At 34.3% G+C, this 21,177-nt stretch overlaps 2 protein-coding genes and 1 non-coding gene across 3 annotated transcripts; 1 reads left to right on the top strand and 2 right to left on the bottom strand.

Annotated features, from left to right (window-relative positions):
- Positions 1–2,399: 2,399 nt before the first annotated feature.
- Positions 2,400–3,192, bottom strand: LOC129297957 (basic leucine zipper 4). Its single transcript, XM_054936321.1, has one exon. It carries the CDS (start codon positions 3,123–3,125, stop codon positions 2,688–2,690), a length of 438 nt encoding a protein of 145 aa, XP_054792296.1. The 5' UTR covers positions 3,126–3,192; the 3' UTR covers positions 2,400–2,687.
- A 2,115-nt stretch (positions 3,193–5,307) lies between these two features.
- On the bottom strand, positions 5,308–13,434 carry LOC129302437 (uncharacterized). Its single transcript, XM_054941322.1, has 12 exons — positions 13,225–13,434; positions 12,765–12,954; positions 12,527–12,601; positions 11,726–11,832; positions 11,078–11,138; positions 10,371–10,430; positions 10,194–10,268; positions 8,531–8,677; positions 7,839–7,893; positions 6,720–6,842; positions 6,102–6,334; positions 5,308–5,944 (listed from the first exon to the last, which is right to left on the bottom strand). The coding sequence occupies exons 1-12, from the start codon at positions 13,254–13,256 to the stop codon at positions 5,921–5,923; spliced, it is 1,182 nt and encodes a 393-aa protein (XP_054797297.1). The 5' UTR covers positions 13,257–13,434; the 3' UTR covers positions 5,308–5,920.
- An 81-nt stretch (positions 13,435–13,515) lies between these two features.
- TRNAD-GUC (transfer RNA aspartic acid (anticodon GUC)) lies at positions 13,516–13,587 on the top strand. Its single transcript has one exon. It is a non-coding gene; the product is annotated as a tRNA-Asp (tRNA).
- The last annotated feature ends 7,590 nt before the right edge of the window (positions 13,588–21,177 follow it).

Raw genomic sequence — 21,177 nt, forward strand, 5'->3', positions numbered from 1 at the left:
TCAAACGTATTAATTTAGGTCAAAGGATAGCACCTCTGTCTTTCTCCAAATTCTCATAGGAACTTGCTCAAAAAGAAAGCAAAGCAACACAGAAGCCAATTAATTGATTTAGTGCATCTAGTTGATTATGGTCAACGCATACAAGCAATTGGAAGGGGCACCAATCGAAGAATAACACTAATTATATGGATAGAGTTATAAGTCGAAGGAGTTTTTTTTTTTAATTGTTTTCGCAGTTGCTTTATTTGTTTTAGTTCGCTTTTTAAATTTTTAATTAGCGGTGAGAGTAGTACTTTGTAGATTTGATGGGGACTACAAATCTGAAATTGATATCCATTCCTTGCACTTGGATCAAAAAGGGTCCATTCATCAAAAAGGGGGAGCGACTTTGTGAGGTAAAATGTCCATAGCTCCAAAGCGAGCGCGCGTGCATGTTCATCTTTCTTTATTTCATCTATCATTGAACACAGCAGACACTGTGCATGGTTCATATTGATATTATTAGATATCAATTTACTACCCAAAAAAAAAGGATATTAATTAATTTACCTTCAAATAATTAATTCACTGATTGACGCGTGCATTTCACTACTTAATTCTTTCATGACGTTTCGGTTTCGGTCGAATTTTACGTATGTTAGCATCGTTCACGCTCATATGCACTCACAGCACTAGCTCAATATTGATGATCTGATCTATTTTCAATACAGATACAGATATGTAATTTTTATTTGTAAATAGCCACCGAACATTCCGTTTGCAACCGACAGCCATTTATTGGTACGTAAGCTTGTTTCCCAAGGTTAATTTTTTTCTTATACTATATATATTTTGCACGCGCGCGTAGCGAGCATACATGTGAATTATTATTAAAAAAAAGTATTCACATCAATTAAAAGCAGGGATTGCGATATATATTACAGGAAATGCTATTTACGCCAATGGGAATTATATTACGCGGGGCATAGAAAATAACTTGTGGATGATCAATGTTTTGTACGTACAATCTAACTACAATTCCAGTTTTCCCATTTTAAAATAACAAAACTTCTTATTTATATATAGGAACTTTATATTATGAAAGTCGAAAGACCTCAAAAGCAACTGTTAATATTTTAATTTCTTAAAATTTTTGTAAATGTAATATAAAATCTATAAGAAGCCATACTATTAAATAACTATGAACAGCGTTTCTCATGTTAAATTCAATGTGAAGCATGGGTCAACTAGATAGTTTTCTATATAAACAAAATTGTTGTGACTCGAAAAGGGTACGTAATTTGCATTTTCCACGCGTAGTATTACCTGCAATAGATGTTGAGATAGCAAGGATTCAAATGCTCTGAATTAAGAATTTGCGAAGTTTTTATTAAAGGAAAGGACTGTGATCTATTTAATCCCAGGTAACAGACTAGCCAAATTCATACGTGATATTTGAAACTCAGATCTGGTTTGCTGCTGGTTCTCTTACCCCAGACTTCAAATTTTATCATGTCTCCAAAATTTATTCTAATACTCGTATCATTATTTTGTGACCTAATATATAGGAGCAGCTAATACTGTTTAGCTATATCATTTGGAATTTTTTTTTTGCATTTAAAATGACATATATCATTCAATTTTTTTACAGATTCAAATATGACACGCTGCTAAAGTAGTGAATTATACATATGTCATATATCTAATTAAAATGTTAAAAAAATGAACAATAAGATATAAAACTACACGTGTTGATCCTTTGTGAGATATTACAGCAATTTGTGGCCATACGTTTCTTTGTGCACTTAACTCATTTCGCTGTCATGTGCTTTCTTTCTTAGTCCTACTTTAATTTGGTATTTTGCTTTTTGATTCATCATCACCAGGTACTGGGGCAAGAGAGAGTGGTGGAGCAACACGGGGACGCTAAGCAAATAATCTGGTCATGATGCCACCTAACTGTCACTATTTTCCAACCCTTCCCAAGTTATTGTATTTGCTTTACCTCGATCATATATATAATTACAAAGGGCAAAGAAAAAGGTAGGGTTAGCTAGCTATAAAGAGAGACAGGGAAGGCATGGCCCCGGAAATATCTCTCCCCACCGAGGTCTTTGGTCAAGTCCAACAAATTAGATAATCAAATAAAAATAAAAGATTCTGTCGAGCAAGACATTAATTATGAGGAGGGGGACAAGAAGACGACGATATAGAATTGCTACAAGGTTTGGCTTGGCCCACGCAAGCGACGTACGTATATGTTTACATAAGAAATGTGAACCCTATGATCCCAACAATATTCCCTCGAAGATGCCCATCCAGCCTCAATTGTTTTACCAGCTGGCTATCTATCTCTTCTTCTTCTCACTTATCGTTATCAAAACAATACCATCTTTTACCGTTGCACATTAAAGCAGCTCAAAAATAAAAGTTGATAACATTATCAAAAAGCAAGACCTCTCACATCTTTACATTCTACTTCCAACGACGTGAGGCTTCTCCAAACCACCCCTTTCGTTTCTCTTTCTCCTAGCTACTTACGACACAAAACAAAAGAAACAGCTAGCTAAACTGCCTTACATTTTCCTTATAGATCACCTCCATGCACCAACCATGGTTTCTTGTTCGTGCACGTGAGAATGAGTTTTATTGTATATATAATGGGCGATCTCTACATATATAGTCTTTCTTTTGTTCCTCATTTTTGTTTAAGGGCTTAGAGTGGTGCCTAAAGCCCCATAGAGATGCGACAGCCGGGTCGTGAGGATTTCGGATTCGGATCTTAGTTGGGCGTTCTCTAGGGAAACTATGAGATGCTGGTGAAGGGTGAAGCCTAGCTGGTTTTTGAGTTGTTGGTTTTCAAATTTTAGGCGGTTCACTTGGTTCGTGAGGTTCTCTAGATGCCTCTTCTTTCTCCAGCGGGACCGCCGGGCTGACTCCCGGTTCGACTGCATGCGCCTGCGCTTTCTCTCGTCCAACGAGTAAACCGCTCGACTCGAACTTTGCGAACCGGAGCTTGGACTGGCCGGATCCTTGGCTTGAACGAGGGACAATAACTCCTGCACCTCACTTGGCGTGAGCATGGTTTCGGGAAGTGGGCATGATGGGAACTGGAGGGAATGGACGACGTCGTCGTGGAAGAACATGGCTGGAGCAGAAAAGAATGAAAAAACCGGTGCTGAAAGAGTGAACCGGAGAGAGGAAAGGAGGGGAAAAGGGAAGAACTGCAGCCAGAGGGACGGCTATTTAAGGAGAAGATGAGGGACATGTAGGCCCCCCGAGAGCAAAAGATATTGGAAATAAGGCTGTATTCATCCAAACAAAATCAAAAGTAGAATACGTGTAATAACTTTAGGTTTTTGAAACCAAAGCTTTTAAATAAAAATAAACACAGACTAGCTTATAAAATCATAATATCATAGTATTAGTATCATCAACAAGTCATGTTAGTGCAATTTAATTTTGGCTTTATATAAATGCACCTACTAGCTTTTAAAGCTATATTTTCAAGGTGATATAAATAATAGCACACAAAAAACGTAACTAAATTAAGAAGGAGTGGAGTGAAATTCTTAAAATAAAAGACATATTTTTGTCAAGTCTTTGAAAAAAAAGCGGGTGAGATTAGCTTTTTGCTTTTTTTCGTATGGTATGAGAATGGGATCGTTGGGAAGACATTAGGTTTAACTTAATGACGAAGGATCAAGCATAATTATATGATCACCAATTCGATCCAGAGAGCTACCAGAATAATGTACGCCGAAGTCATTTTGGTTACGCACACAACACAACACAGTGAAAAAGGCAACGACCAGTTACCAACGTCCACCAATCTACATGAAAGTTAAACCCCAAAAGCTGCTTACTAACTTTTCAGCTTTACGGAAGCCCAATTAAAAATTAATAACAATTTTTACCCGACACATAACCAAGAGATCAGTGCAACTTTTCATCTTGAACTGAATAGATTCCAAATGTCTTAAATTTTTATTGCCAGTTTTACATCAAAATATATGTTTTTTCCCACACATCTTTGCATTTATTTCGTATTGGAGACAATAATCTTATTTAAGGCATTATCAGGTATTAAACGTGGACAGTTTTTTTAGTGAGAAATTATTCTAAATATATGTTATTACTAGAGGATTCTTACACATCCAAGCATGGTGCAGAATGATATGATAAAAGAATGGGGTGCGTAATGGAAAGGAATATTCCGGAGGGCGTTTTCTTAGTTGAGCATCTCCGGGCAGTTGCTTCGCCTGGACCTACTTAATTATTAAGTAATAGTATATATTAAAGGAACTGTGAGTGGAGGATAACATGGCAACAGTTATTATCTCCTTAATTAATTTAATGAATCAAACAAAATTCAGAAACCGCGTCCTATAGTGAGTTAAAGTAGGCTGCACATGCAACAAGTAAAATTTATCAAAAAAAAGAAGAATATGTAGTACCCTTTAGATTCCTCTGCGTTCTCAACAGTCGCGTTATGATTTCCCTGTTTAGCTCTGCTTTTATCTTTCAACGCTCTTGATTTATAGACGGCCATCCATTCCATTAATTACCTTTTACAGAAATTTCGTGGATAAGTTAGGATAATGAACTTAAAAGGAGGGTATAATTATTATCATAAGATATCATTAATTATAAACGAACTGCTTTTGGATGAGAGTTCAATTCAAAGTAGCCTACGTTAGGGGGAGCGAACTATTGCAATAGAATTGGTTTGTTTCGGGGAAAACCAGAGGACCAAAAGCCTCTAGTGGGTTTGAAAGTGGGCTTCTTTTAGCCAACCAGTCAATCGGCGACTCTATTTCCGTCTAAAAGGATGAAGTTACGTTATAGTTGTGACGTTTACATTGTAGCTAAAAAATATAAGTCATTTCTCCACGCGTTAAGGGATATTCTTATAGACAGCAGATGAATGCGAAGGATGGTCTTGCGTATTAATACTACAAAAAGAACGTTCCTCCAATGAACTATGGGCACGATCATTAAAGATCACCAAGTGTTTTTTTAAGCGTTTAGACGCCATACCCTTGTTCATTTTGGTTTTCTTTTTAGACGTCATACCTGTGCTTGTTTGTATGTTCAATTAGGACAGCAGTCCAAATTAAGTTTGATGGTAGCAAACTTAGAACAGAGGGTCCACCGCAGAAAGAAATGAACTTCATAGTGCAGATGCTAGAAAGCAGATATCCCACACGGGGAGGACGCCCAAATCATCATCCCGGCGCAAAAATAGCAACACCATGAGCCTTGTCTTTTAAAACAACATTAATACCTACAAACCTCTTGCGTATTACTCAACGTATACAAGAAAGATGCAGCTCAGGAAAAGAATTACATGAATTTGATTATAAATACAAGATTGTTTGATCAAAGAAAAATGATTATTTAAAGCACTATCAAGATTAATCAAAATAAGAAAATCACGTGAGCAAAGCACCTTAATGCTGATAAATGATCCCCGGATGGATCTTCATGTGCTACCAATGACTAATTGAACAGTGCCTTATTTAAGTCAGATAATTAAACAGCACTATGAATTCCTTTGTGTGCAGCAGAACCCAATCCATGGGTGTTAGTAATCTGCGACTAATTTCTTTCGTTTAACCTCCAGGTGGAAGAACTAGAGGGTGGAGTGAGAACAAATAAAAAAAATGAACCTGCCTAGTTGAGAGCCTAGAAATAGGTAGTGTCTCAGTAATCCAACAAATAATACAACGTCTATATCACATTACCTACAACTAAGATTCAACAAATAGCCTCAAGATGCCCAAACCAACACCAAATATGCACACGTTGGTGCCTGCACATGGAACACGCAGTTATAGAAAATTGTCAGAAGGGGGGGACAAATTCCAAAATATGACGCGGAAATTGTGGTTTTAATCTCCCTTGTTTTTTCCATAGCAGGCACAAATTCATCAGACATTCACATGTTCACCGGAGGAGCTCCCTGAATATGACAATCAAATACTTATTATCAGTACTTTCATAATAGGGGGCCCCGCTTCCCATGACACCATTGATCAGTTTTCCCTAGTCATGCAAACTGATAACAGTTTCCTCTCATGATTTCATTTGCCAACAAATAATCATTTCAAAAATCTCACCTTGAACAGAAGATCATATGCTATATGCTCCCAGGGCAAGGATACGGACATTAAGCTGCATTTCAAAGGTATCAATTCATAATCGAAATCCGAGCTAGAGGCAGAGGCAGCTGCATAAGCATGCTTTGCTGCCACAGATGCAACCGATGCTGCTCTCCGAACAATTGAGCCAATTCCAAACCCTTTCTTTGATACTACTGGAGAAAAAGGGCCTGATTCCTCCTGACTTTGATCTGTCATTGCAGCAGCAGATTTCATTAATCCAACCATCTCATATTTTTTTACATAATGACATTAACAACAAATTTTCATGCCAGGTGTCACCAGTAAGGAGCTTCATAATACAATAGAGGACTAGACAGGATTTTATATTGCCTCTTACGGATTTGATGCATCTTCTAAGTATTCAAGTCTACATATAAAAATTTAGGACCTTGGCATCTTGACAGAATGATATTTCAAATTGCAATCACATAATGTAAAGCAGACAACAAAAGAAAAATATGTTATGACAACTAAATGTCAAATATCTTTTTCTCTGCTCATAAGGTAGAAACATTAGTGCCTAGAGTTCCATGATGAGATTTCTAAAATCGTAGTAACCAACAAATTGCCTACCTGTAACACCAGAAACAGCCACTTCAACTTCCCCTCGGCCTCCAGGACCTTTCATGTAAATTCTGTCTGTTTTGCCAGGAGAATGACCCCCTGATAGAAAGCTACCAAATCGAGACTTGCCAGCTGTACTTTAAGGGGAATTGTGTGAGGCAACTGATATACTGGTATGTGGCACCCATTGGCAATGTAAAATACGATAAACTCACAATTGCACATTACACGCATAACATCTTTTAATTTTTAACATGGCAACAAAGGATGTCATTTATGGATGAGAGTCTCACTTGATGAAGCAGAATATAAAGGTGATAAAACTGTCCCTGTAAGTGAATCTAAGTCAACTATACAATGCAACACTTCAGGAAATACAGTCAGATACAAATATCTCTCATTCAACAGCAACATCACAAGTTCAACACATTTAAACAGTGCTTCACTCAAAGTGACAACAGTAAAAATGATGACACAAGAAAACACAAGAAGCAGCACTGCTAGCTATCAAAAGGATATCTCTCACTTAGAGTCTTTAACAAAATTCTTCACGCTCACACCCCCTTCAGCCAAAAGACTGCTCACTCTACACACCTTTTTCTCTCATCCAGACTACCAGCCTCACCTGCACTCTCAAGTTAGTTATTGGCTTAAATTTACCATTCCATCCCTCCCAGCTATCTCATCGCCTTTGGTCCCTATAGAATATTCCTTAATTTCAGGCTCACCTTCCTCTCCCTTCCTTTTTTGATTGACAGCAGAGGCGTTAATAAACCCATCAGAAGGTCACTGAAGATTAATCTACAATATCAAACTGCTTTAGGCACGATTGTGTCAGAAACTATCAGATGGATAAAAAATCATTACAGGACCCTGCAGAGGATTTATGTGAAGATAAATATAAAGTCCGAATCACAGTTCTGTGAAAAGTTCAAATTTCTCAGATTCCCAAGCCACAGCAAATCAGATCAGTGTGTCACATGCATGGATTTTTGTAAATCACCCCGGAGATTCAAAATTTCAGGTATAGTTAAGTGTCTGCCCCTTCATTCACGCTATAGACAACATTACAAAAATGAATGCTTGATTATGAAAGAAATTAATAGGTCACCAAAGGAAAAAAATTACCATCATATGCGTCTCGAACCATCTGATAGCTGACAAACCCTGAGAAAAGGGTAAGCTGCAAATCCCAACTACCAGCAAGTCAGCATGTCTACAAATTGATTACATAAGTAATTCTTGCTATTGTGCACTTTTTCAATTGAATCAGCGTGTCTACTTTTTTATTTGATATATTAAGAGAAAAACTACAAAGTGAAACCAATATTAGTTAGAACTACTATAGACTTCCATCTTCTAAATTCCTATTTTCTTATTGCTCCAGGATTTAGTTGTTTATACTGTCACAATAAGTCCTCCCATCAGTTTATCTGTAAATACCTAAACTTTCATCTTCAAAAGTTCTTCTTGCCAGCTAGTTCACATTACTTAAAACAAGAAACATACAAAATTAGCAAGAATAGTTTCAACTTATAAAAGTATCCAGGGTGCAATTAACAAAAAGCTAAAAATAAGCATTGATATTTCAAGAACAAAAGCTAGCCCAAGAGCACCATCTGAGCACAGCTATGAAGTATGAGCAATGTTTATACAGCACATTCATTGTTACATTGCAATTAAGCAGCGCCCCATCCGTACTTCTGATACATACACATACAAAGGCAATGCAATCATCTCTAAACTAGAAAATATCAATCAGAAATTCAAATATTGTGATATAGAATGGAATTCACTCTGTAACTGTGCATTTGTCAAACCTTAGTGTCCTTTCTCTTTGGGGAATTAGGATCAACTCTAGGAGATTCAACATTACGACTGCAATCATGTAATTCCCCACTAGGAAATGCTGCCCCATCATGAGCGTTGAGAACTACACAATAGCAATGATCCTTTTCAGTTAAAACCTGCAGAAAATTGGGGGAAAAAATCAGGGTAAACTTATACAGTTATCAATTGGAATGAAAGTTATATGATGCCCTTTTTGCAGACAAAGGGAGTGGGATTTCTGATTCTCATAGAAGATGAAACCACAGGACAAAAAACACTTCAACTCAAGGCTAGAGCTGTTATGAGAAAGCCTATGAATAGTCTTATCATAGTATCAAACACACCTCTGATATGGCACAATCAATTTGAAATTTGCACATACTTCAGAAAGAGGAAATATAGAGATGAGAAATTGAGAAGCTGTACAACATGGGTTATCTATTTGATCCTACTGTGGAGAGGCATGAACAAAGTGCCGAATGTTATGTGGAGAAACAGGGAGGAGGTGCTGGTGGTTATAGCATCATATGGCATATGGACCACCACTCTCCTTATCTCTTAGCCACATCTTCCAAAACTCTATCTCAAATATCCCCTTATTGCTAGTTTATGCGTTGTGTCTTGCTCTATGGTAAATATTTATCTCCTTAGGAATTGCTATAAGTTAGGTTTTGCATTTAGGATATCATTTGGCAAATATCCTGTATCTGGGAGATTAATCTCCTCAGTACAGACTATTTTATTGGCGAGATTACAGTTAAAGATTTTCATTCTAATTTTCTCTCATAGAAACTACTCTATTCCTTTTCTATCTTTTCTGTTTTGTTCATTTATTTCCAGCCCCGTCACCTCCTTGTACAAAATAAGTGTCAATAAAGCAGAGGCTCAACATGCCCAGTGCTGAAATTAAATCTTTAATCTAGCAAATGGGAAGCAAAAAAGATTGAGCTCTGGACCACTTGGTCATAGAAACTCTAGTACCTAGTCAAGGACTACAACATCATCAGGAAACTATATCCCACTGGGTATGGTCGGCTACATGGATTATATGACGCCATTATGCTTTATTATTTATTAAGCTTTTACAAAAATTGTTAATTAAAAGGTTTCGCTCAATAACTTTCAAAAGTATTCTTTTCGGCCTTCGTTTACCCTTTTTGATAGGGCTCAAAGTCATCTATTCCACTCTTCTCACAAGTCAAGGACTATTCAACTAAAAAACTTAAGTTGTTTTATAAAGGCCTATGAATACTTTTATTATAATATCTAACATCACAAGAAGCAGATTATAGGAGACATTAATTATGCAGGTTATGCTATAGTTTCGATGTTAACCAAATATTGTAGCTTTAACTGTTAGCTTTTACAGGGATAGACACTGATTTTTAGAAAAATAATTTTTCACTCTCTTCACATATTACCAGCAAAGGTAAGCATTTCAAGACACCGTTTTCTAAAATTGCAACTACCAAGGAAAAGCAAATTTGCAAATATCAGTTCAGATACTTCAGGGGCTATTCTAGGATAGAGTAAGCAATATCTTGATAATTACGGAATTCTACAATTAAACCCCAAGGAAAAGGAAATACTCACATTTTATAGACGTGACAATGGGATTCAAAATTCAATGAACTATTAAAATGAGTGAATTACCACCGCATCAAAAGTAGAGTCAAAGTCATCAATTGCAAAACAAATATCTGGATAAGCAGGTGTTGTCTCCACTTCCTGGATACATGTTGATGACAATGTCATTGCAGATAACAATCTATCAGGATAGTATTCCTTTCACCCCAAGGGCACGACATCCAAAAAGATAAATATACTTGCCTTTTCAGAGTTCAATTGAAAATTTACACGACTCGGAGATGCATACACAGTTTTTACAACCTGAGGAGGTGCAAATGACCGCACAGCAAAATTAGATGCATTTTATATACTCTGAGATAAATGCCTTAGGTTTAAAGGCACATGAAGCATCCTATAGTCCAGGTACATAAAATTGAAGCCCAAGTTTACAAGTCACCATAACAAACCATGGAGACAGTCACAGACACAAGCACCATCATAACCAAAGCCAATTCAAAGGGAGGAAAGCTCATGCAGGATTGTAATCCGGAAAAGAGAGAGTCCCCCTTAACTACCCTAATGGCTATATTCTCAAATATGAACATAACTAAAATAACTGATAACAGAATGTCACAATTACAATGACATAACAAAAGCATCCTCTGAATAGTGAAGAGATTGACAGAGATCTATAGAAGAAAAGTAACATGAACGTGTGTATGCCAATGGATGTTCACAAACACATAATGGTGGAACTTGAAGCAGAACCAAAGGAGAAAAAACAGGAGTCTGAAAATAAACTCTTTGGAATCCTATCAACAGTAAAGATGAATTAAAAGACCCCAATCTGACCATATGCATTCTGTGTCAGAATTATTCAAGAGGAAATTCACCTCCTAAAACTGATTTTAAGTTTAGGAACTGACTGATTTCAAATGATTGACAAAGTTTCACCATGCTATAATTACCTTATATATAGGGGACAATGGTGTACTTTGCGAAGCTTGATGATTCTGAAGAACCTGGTGACTGGAGAAAGAGATGGTTCAAATTCCCTTGATGAAAGTTTATGAAAAACAAAAGGAAACAAGAATCTTAAGTTACAAGATTCTATACTCCTGATCCAGTTCTTTTGTGGCTATCTAATCAAAACATATAACAACTCTGGGGAATGGTTCAATCAAATTTGAGACAGTTAATCTAACAATAATCGACACATGTCTTGATCCAATAGAAATCAATAAAGAGAAAACAACTAGAAAAGGTGAAAAACTAATCAACTGCCACCGAATAGATTGCACCCAACTTTTGGAATAAACCGACATGCACACAGCAACATAAACTCAACAACTGTAGAAAAAATCTCAAAAATATCGTACACATTAATGACATCCATGATAAAATAAAAAATACAAAACTGTAACGAATGCTGGAAGTTGTCCAAAAGGAATTCGATTCTTGCAGACCAGAAAAGGGCCATAAAATGAAACAATCCTGGTAGCAGTTTGAAAAGAGTTGAATTAGATGTTAATTCTCAGCAGAGTATGGACCACAACTTCTTTAAAACATAGTTGGTGAAACCCAATGGTAGACAACAAATCAATGAAAAAAATTACCTGCAAATAGCAATAGTGACACTAAAGGTAGTATGAGCAATTAAGTTCAAGTAAAATGAACGCCTCCAGTCAACATCTGTAGAAGCTTCATCAATTAAGTCGTCCAACTGTTCAAAAAGTGAACAGGATTATTTGGCATCATAATGGATGGCCTAGCACATCCAATGTCAACGAATAATTTTTTAATGACACTAATGAAATTTAGTAATCAGATATGGAATTCACAAAGTAAATACTACAACTGCATATGATTAGTAATAACCTTAATGCAACCAATTCTCATTGGGATCAAAATTATACAATTCAAACAACTAAGTGAAGGGACAGAGGTAATGTGAAGCACAAGTACATGATAATGATATGAAACTAATGTCCAACTACACATTTTAGCATGTGAAACAGAAACAATGCAATCCAAAGCCAGCTTAGGGCAGAATTTGAGCCAAAGCATGTCACGTGTGTTAGAAATTTGAAGGACGGGCAATTTGAACGTGTTTAACAGCCATGATAGCAAAAATTTTCATGTATGACTGCAAGGATTAAAGGATGGAATTAAGGATTTTACCAAGAGGCTGTTCTTCTAACATACTAATATGGTATGCATGACCAAAAAAAAAAAAAAGCAAAAGATGCACAGTCATTAATTTATCATGTGATAATGCCCTGCTAGCATCTGTAGAGTGCAAAATATTGTGACAAAATGCAAGAAACAGTTTGAACTTCACTAGCGGTCACATAACTAATTTAAGTGAGTGATAATCGAAAAGTTTCAACATACTTCACAGTTCAATGTGGGTTTACCTTAGGAGCCCACCTGCGTACAAAGTAAGGAGCATCGATTGCTGTATTATTATAAGAAGCATATCCTTGAGATCCCTGCAGGAAAGGCAGATTTCTAAAACAATAAAAAGAACGGACAATCTAACCTTGCAGAAAACACATCATTACACTGATAGAAAGGCAGCAGCTCGGCTACTGGAAAATTATAAAAGTAAAAGGCAATCCTGTTTCAAAGTCTTCACGATTAAGCATAACATACCAATTTCCTGACAAAGAACACGAGATCGTCATCTTGCCGTCCCCTTGACTCCTTACCACGGATAAAATACAAATCAAAGACGTCGTGCCAAAATTTCATATCCATTTCAACATCAGGAGCATCACTCTCCTCAACTATGGTTTTTCCTAGTAAGTTTGAGTGCTTCTTCACCATGCTCAATAATTCATACCTTTCAAGCACAGTAATGAGCAAATCAGATCCCCGTTATGATACCAAAAGATCATTTCGTAGTCAATCACAATCTTAATCATATAATAAGCAGAACCAAATTACACCAGGTGATCCTTCAAAAGGAAAAAACATACTAGGCGGCATCAATCTGCGATTGCATTTCAAATTTTCAAGCAGGACAACCCAAAAAAAAAAAAACCATTCATTTAGAGGATCAAAATGCATAAATACAGCCTGATGAAAAGAAACGGTAAAGTCGTAAGAACACCTCGTGGGCGTTTCCCCAGCATCATTAAACATTTTCGTCTAAACTGCTTGTTCACCGTGCAAAACAACTAATCTATGGAACAGGAATCTTCGGGTTTCAGAGTCAACATAGGGTTTATGGCCAAAATTTAGTTGAAAATAGTGTTTCGCGATATGACCCCACGTAGCTCCTGTGCGACGCCAACGGGAACTGTGAACAAGGAAGGCGGAGGGGGAAGGGCTGAGAGTAGTTATGCGGTCTGGCGAAGATAAAGAAATATTTCATTTAATAATTTATCCTTGCGTCAGCGAAGTCGTTGTAGCATAGTGGTGAGTATTCCCGCCTGTCACGCGGGCGACCCGGGTTCGATCCCCGGCAACGGCGTATTGGATTTTTTACCGGTTCCCACAATTATTTCATAATTTCGGGCCTTTCGACTTTCCCCCGGGTCCAAAACTTGGCCCAAAACGCCTAATTGGAAAGGTCCTTGGAGCAAAACACAATTTCTACACCAAAACCAAAAATAAAGAAAGAAAGCTCCAGCATCAAGTATTTTTGTTTTCTAATTTTGGAGCAAATAACTAGGAATTAAATTCAAAAATCGAACAGTACAGGTTAGAGTAAAGAGTCCTCCTGTGTCGCTTGCCCATTGCCGTCTCAAGAGTTGAAATCAATTTACAATGTGTTTGGATTGGTAAGAGTGACAACTGAAATTTGAATAAACTAAATTCTTTATTTGTATATATAGAAATTTATAAATTTAGATTTTATTTAAATTTAAATTTATTTTAAATTATTATTCTTTTGTACTTTTAAACTTTATCTCTTTAATTATTTAAATATCTTATTTTTTTCATGTTTTTACTATTGGTACATTTTAATTTTCACATCTTTTCTTATCTATTTTTTATATTAAAAAATACTAATAAATATGTTTTTTTTTTTTTTATTTTTGTTTTGAATTTTAATTTATCTCTCTTTTTTATTTAAAATTTTTTAACTATCAAAATAAAGGATTTTAAATTTCTGGATTTCAAATATTAGATTTGAAATGCAAGATTTAATTTTAAATTTAAATTTTAAATTCAAATCTATCAATCCAAATATTATCTTAGATTCCAAATAGATTCAGAGTGAGGGAACATAGGGAGCGTTTGTACTTATAGATTTACATTTAGATTTTAAATTTGAAATCTTGCATTTCAAATTTCTTTTTTGAAATTCATATATTTAAAAATATTTGTTTGAGTAGTTTAAAAAATTTTAAATGAAAAGGAGAGTTGAATTGATATTTAAATGACAATAAAAAATTAAAAAAGATAAGTTTATTTTTATTTTTCAATCAACAATATATGAAAAAAAATATGAAAGTTATAGAGGCATCGATAATGAAAATGCAAAAAAAATGAGATATTTGAGTCATTATAATTTCAAATAACTAGCTAAGATTTTAAAAAAATTTAAATTATAAATAAATTTTAATTTAAAATAAATTTTAATTTGAATCAAATTCAAATTCATAAATTTTTATGTATCCAAATAAAAAATTTGATCCAATTTTAATTTCAAATCTAATTTTAAATCCGTATTAATTCAAATACACCCGGGATTGTGTCATTGTACAAAAAAAAAACGATGGTTTTCTCTAGCTTTTTTTTTTTTTAATGCAACTTTCAAATATTTGTCTATGCACAGTTATGCATTGTTACTTTTGAATTCGATTGCAAGTTTTGACACACGTAGATAAAGAGCATGCGTGCTAAATGATTATAAGGGGGAAGTGAATGATAATTCCTTTTTATTCTATCTCCCAGTTCACTGTTTTTTCTGGTCATATGCCCCGCTTCACAGTTGCCTTATTCATTTATCTCGCCCTAAATTTATTTGGAAAAGTTATATATAGGTATTATAAAACAGACTTATTTATAAATAAGTCTCATAAAATTTAAAAACTACTATTAGGTCCTTTGAGATTTAAGTGTAATTTGAAATTAAACTGCAAAGATAAAAATACTCCTATTAAATATCATTATATTAATCAAATAATCAATTTAAAACTACTTCATTAGCAATATTTATGACTATAATTTTAATTTTTTAATCATAATTTTACATATCCAATAATTAAATAATCATGTGTTACCGATAAAGTTTAACATTAATTGTTTACAATTATTTCATCAGTAATTTACAACCATAATTTCATATATCTAATAGTTAAACTAATCAATTTAATTATTGAATATATAAAATTATAATTGTAAAAAGTTAAAGTTATAATTGTAAATCATTGATAAAATAGTTATAAATCACTTAATTATTGTAATGTAAATATGTTTAATATAGGCATTATTATCTTTTTATCTCAATTTTAAATTACACTTTAGTTTTAAGAGACTTTGTAGTTTCTAAATTTTTTGATTTATTTATAAATAAATATGTTTTACAGGACTTATATATAATTTTTCTGATATATCCTATAACCTGTTTTGTTTTTTTTTTTGGTCAATTTTGTGCTCTTATAAAAGCAGTAATGGCAATGGGGATACGATGGGTTCTATGTCACAGCTAGATATCTTCTCTCATTACAGCACATGGGAGAGATAATAATTTGGAAAAGTTTCAAAGCTTAATTTTTTCATATTTTAAACCCTACTGAAATATGCAGTATCAAAAATAAAAAAACAAAATTATACAGAACCTGACAGAAATTATGGACTTTAAAAAAAAAAATAAAGACCTCACAAAATGCAAGATTCACGCTTCCCGTCGATGAATAATGCACCTCCCTCCAAAAATTATATTATGCCATATTGATTATTAACATTGACAGTGATGGTTTTTTCTTCTATTTTCTCGAAAGTGGTAGAACATGTATTTAAATTTCTTAGAGGGTCAGACAGTCAAAGTATTCCATCCAATCAACAAGCAAATGCTGCCTTGGAAAATCTCTTAATTAGTCTAGCGATTTTTTCTCTTACCAGCATAAAGCTGCTAAAAATTGCCAACTTATTATTTAATTTGAGACATAAGACTTTATTTTGGTCACCAAAAAACATTAATTTAGTTGATAAGAATTTAACTTGTAATTTAGAGTTGTTGGTTGATATCTTATTTACAATATATAAGAATCTTCTGAGCAAGTGAGGCATATGCCTTAACTTTGATAAGTCTTTAAAATTTAATTCATCTAGTCATTTATTATATAAAAAAAATATTTTGGTCGATTAACCAGCTAGATGAATTGTAGCCATCTTGAAACTAAAATCGTATTTTTTAAAATTTTAAAAAAAAAAAGTTCATGTATTGCATGCATGATTAGAAGCTTCAATGACTGTTCTATACTATGCTAATTTCTGCGATTACTGATAAGGGCAGTAATCTCAGACCCCCGCCGAGCAGCTGTTGACCCTTCAAGCTGAAGTTAACCAGCACAAGTCAATTAATATTCGGTCTTTCCCCCTCCCCCCCGGGTGATCAGCAACTTCAGTTAGTTCGTTCTTCAAATTCAAACATAAGCAGTCAATTTAACCCTGACATGATATGTTATTACCTCTTATAATTGGTCTTGTCAGTTCACTAACATGTCCACTTTCTTCTATTTTTACGATTTACTTATCTGTGCATTGCAATATTTAAATGTCGATTTCCGTCGTATATGTGAAAGCACTCGCCATAAAAAGTCATAAAGACCCGATAAGTGAATGGGATATATATTTCAAGCAAGTGCATGCGTACACATGCAATATATTACTAACTACACACACACACACACACATGATCATTTTGATGTTGGAGGTTGTAGAAGATTTTGGCACTGACTAAGGCTAGATTATACCAAAATCTATATATCAGGACTATATATAGACGGCGTAACTTTGCGGAAATTTTGTATTATATATACTGCAATATATGTAAATAGCCAATGATTTGCGAAGTGTTCAAGGTCAGACTAAATGGGACAATAAGCAAAGAGCCAAATACGTCGCTGCAAAATTAGAATTAGCTTGATGTTATATGAAGAAACGACCACCTCGAATTTGTATTTTCACGTATAATGAGCCGGCCAGTTTGCTCTTTTGCAAGCATATATTTCCAATTTAATGTGTGGCTGAGATAGCATCCAATAAAACAAAACTCGCCATCTCTTTTGTTCCCCCATTTTGCCTAATTAAACACAGGAATGTGATTAAGTTTCACTACCAAAAGTCAAAATGAGCATACGAATTGGAATATATATATTGTTATTCATCGAAGTTCGAGGCACGGCCAGGGTTACCTTGGATTCCTTGAGCAGCGGAAAAAGTTAAGAAAGTAAAAGAGACTTTAATTTGTCCATTGAAATAACAGCATGATCATGACCCCAACGACAACATCATTCAATCCGACGGACACGGGCTAGGCCTTTTTCATTTTTAAATCAACTTTAAGCTTTTGCTTCAAGTCTTTCACGTTACAGCACGTACTGTATTTTAATTAAACTAATCCTCTTATTGATTATGTCCCAACAGTGCAAATCAAAATCCACAACACAGTGCATTTCTGGATATTTATGAAGATGCAAATAACAATGGATCGTGAATTTTCAAACAATAATTTAACCCGAATTAGTTTCGCGAGCACCTCGTCATGTAATTAGTACCAACAGATTCTAGTTTTCAAACGAACAAGCTGATATCCACAGTTAGAATTGAAGCTCGGTTGAGAATCATAACTAGCTGCAAGTCTGCAGACTTCATACCAATTAAATATATATATATAGATAGATATGTAGTTATGGGTGATTTCTTGTTGATCATGCCACTAATTGCGCAGAAAAAATTTGATTTTTGGATGTGATTATACTGTGCAAAACATATATTATGACTAGATTCTTCAGAAATGAAGATAATTCATATGAAGAAGACAAGTAAAAGCCTTGGCATACTTTATTATAATACATACCGAATCATACTTGATTTATCTCGTATTGAAAGGCATGCAATCAACAATGAACAGAGTTACTGATCTCCTCAGTTTCATTTTCCAAAACATAAGATTCCAACGGCACAATTGACAATTCCATACATATGACGCGACTCACATGAAAAGAGACGTTGATCTTGCTCTGACGTATCTGCTTCATCGCTATATATATATATATAATCAGACGTCTTCATCGGCGAGTAATCTCCAGCTTTTCTTTGTTTTATCCGGGATTCCTTCTGCGGCTGGCGGTGCCGCCGCCATCACGGCGGAGATTCCCATCGTTGAGGATCAGCGGCAAGTCGTTGGCTTCTTCGTCGACGTCTTCTTCTTCTGGTGGCGACGCGGATGCAAGAGCAACGCTCCAAGGATGCGAAGAAAAAGCAGTGGTGACTCCATTGATGAACCATGGCCACACCGTCAAGCTTTCCGCAACCAGCCGGAGAGGGCTGGCTTGACGACGAAGATCGGACCCTCGACTCTCAGGGTTTGATCGCAGACTGAAGAAGCCGGGCAGCTGGATGATGTGCTTGTGGCAGCCATGGAATTCGCGTTCACCTTCAATCTCTCGCCACAAGATTAAGACGATGGGTTTAAGAAGCCTTCACTTTTCTGATTGACTCTGGGGCTGTAGCTAGGTTTTCATTATTAATATTACACGAGTTTTAACATAAGCACAGGTGAGATTTTTTCTATCTCTTAAGAGATATTTTTCAGTCTGTTTTTTATATTCGTACTATTATGTTTGTTTTAAAAAAAATGAGTAAACCCGTACAGACAATTATTATCTTTTAATTGTGTTGAAACTATACAGATATTATGTTTTAATTTTAATTAAACTTCAAATTCCTCATTGAAATTTATCCGCAGAAATACATAAAATATAGAAATGTTCTAGTTCAAACACGTATGTGTAAATTAATAGAAGACACTTTAATAAGAGAATGAACATTCATTTTCTTTAAAAAAAATCTTCGTGTTTTAAAAATAGATCCATATATCAAATAGTCATTTTCAACAGTGTATATAATTAGTCGGTATGGTTTAAATCTAAGTAGTTTGTTTGGCCAGAAATCTAAATATAGTTAAATTTTAAAGAGACAGCGTACTGAGCACCATGATAATCCTTTAAGATTAAATTAACTGTGAAATTACACAGACAGCTTTGAACTCATGATTAATTTTTCTTTACTTCAATAACGCTAATCTCAAAGCTGACAGTATAAAAGAAATGGCCTGTCTTGCAAATCAAACAATTAAAAGCGTTGTTAGTTGATTACGAGGCCTATAGTTATCGTTCCATCCAGCGTTAGTGGTGCTTTTCCCTGAGTCCTTCTTGAGTAATATTTATTTTGATTAACACGCCTTCTATCTAATGACAATTTTCTAAAAAATACTGATAATTAAGTTAAGAAAACATGGAGATGAGAGATATTCCCTCAGTTCCTAAGATGCTTTTCAACATTTTTTTATTTTTAAATATAAGAAATTGTTAATATACTTTTTTAATAAATGAACCATTATATCTTTATTAAATTAAAAGGAGAAAAAAATAAATACTCTCGTGAATTTATTTTAAAAAAATATTTATTTTTTATCTATAATAATTGAAGTAAAATTAAAATATTACCATATTATTGATTAAATAATTAATTTTTATTAATTTATATGATTTGATTAAAAATATTTTATATATAAGTACGCATGAAATATATTTCAAGTTGGTTGTGATATCACACTCGCATGAAACACTAATCATTTCAAGACGTCTGGAGCAAAGCATGAGTGTCAGGAAAATATTCTTGACGCCCAAACATCTCAGGTCGTGCTTACTTTACTCTTCCTTCAACATAATTACTTCATGCATCATCACTTGCACAAATTTCCTTTTGGGAATTTGATCAGTAGATGTGCAATGATTCTACTCCTTGCAAAGCTTCCCCAAAATCCCAATCTCACAGTCATAGCTTCAAATAATATATGCAGGATTTTAATTTAAACTTAAGAATAAGAATTAGCACTCAGTGTAGTATCAAAGTTTTCGCAATCAAGTGTTCTCCACTCTTTATTTTTCGGCGAGGATAGTATGGTCTTATTCTTCAACCTAATTTCTATGCGCCAAGAAGCAGAGAGAGTTTATCATTTCATTGTCTGTGAATGGAAAATGGGAATGGGTTAGGTAGGAAATAGTAACGTCTTAAACAAAACTATATTCAAATTTCATCAACTAGTTTGAATTTAAGTTGAATGGGTTTATGTATATATATATATATATATATTTTGGCAGAAGGCTTAAATTCTTTCAATTGAAATTGGAATATTCTTTAAGAAGCAATGGACTGCCCTACTGGGTGCACCCATCAATTTGACCCAAATAAACTCACAATATTTACCTACAATATACTTCTTATAATTTTATTTATAAGTCAATTTTAATATTTTTATTAAATTAAAAAAATTTAAATTTAAATCTCATTAATTTTGTCTATAAATTTAATATGTTTCTAACTTTACTTCTATTGAATATACATATTTTAAAAATATAATATTCAAACCTTTAATAAATTTTTTCAAGATTCAATAAGGACAAAATGATAATTGTGAATATAATAATAAATAAAATGTCTTATAAATATGATTAAAAAAACAGTCTTTCTTCGTCAGGCAAGATGAGTAATCACTATGAGGGGGGTCACCTTTATTTTTTCTTTCTTTTTTTTCAACTGGTCTCTTAAGTTAAAACACGGGCCAATAAAAATAAAATAATAACAAGTCTTTTTTGATTCAATAATGTGACTTCTTTCAAATTTCAAAAATCCTTCCGTTCATATCACTACTGTTTTGTTAAATTAACTCTAGCCCAGCAAGCAAGCGACAGCGAGAGTGGATTGATTCGTGCTTTTGCATAAAAAAAATCTAAGATGATTTCCATTATTTACAGTTTACTGATAATAGTTTTTGTATACTTTTTAGTTTTTATTTTGTATATTGATGATTGATATTACTTTC

This window comes from Prosopis cineraria, unplaced genomic scaffold, assembly GCF_029017545.1.
Source record: "Prosopis cineraria cultivar Desert tree isolate PC_DT_omini unplaced genomic scaffold, ASM2901754v1 PC2, whole genome shotgun sequence".
NCBI classification, from domain to species: Eukaryota; Viridiplantae; Streptophyta; class Magnoliopsida; order Fabales; family Fabaceae; genus Prosopis; species Prosopis cineraria.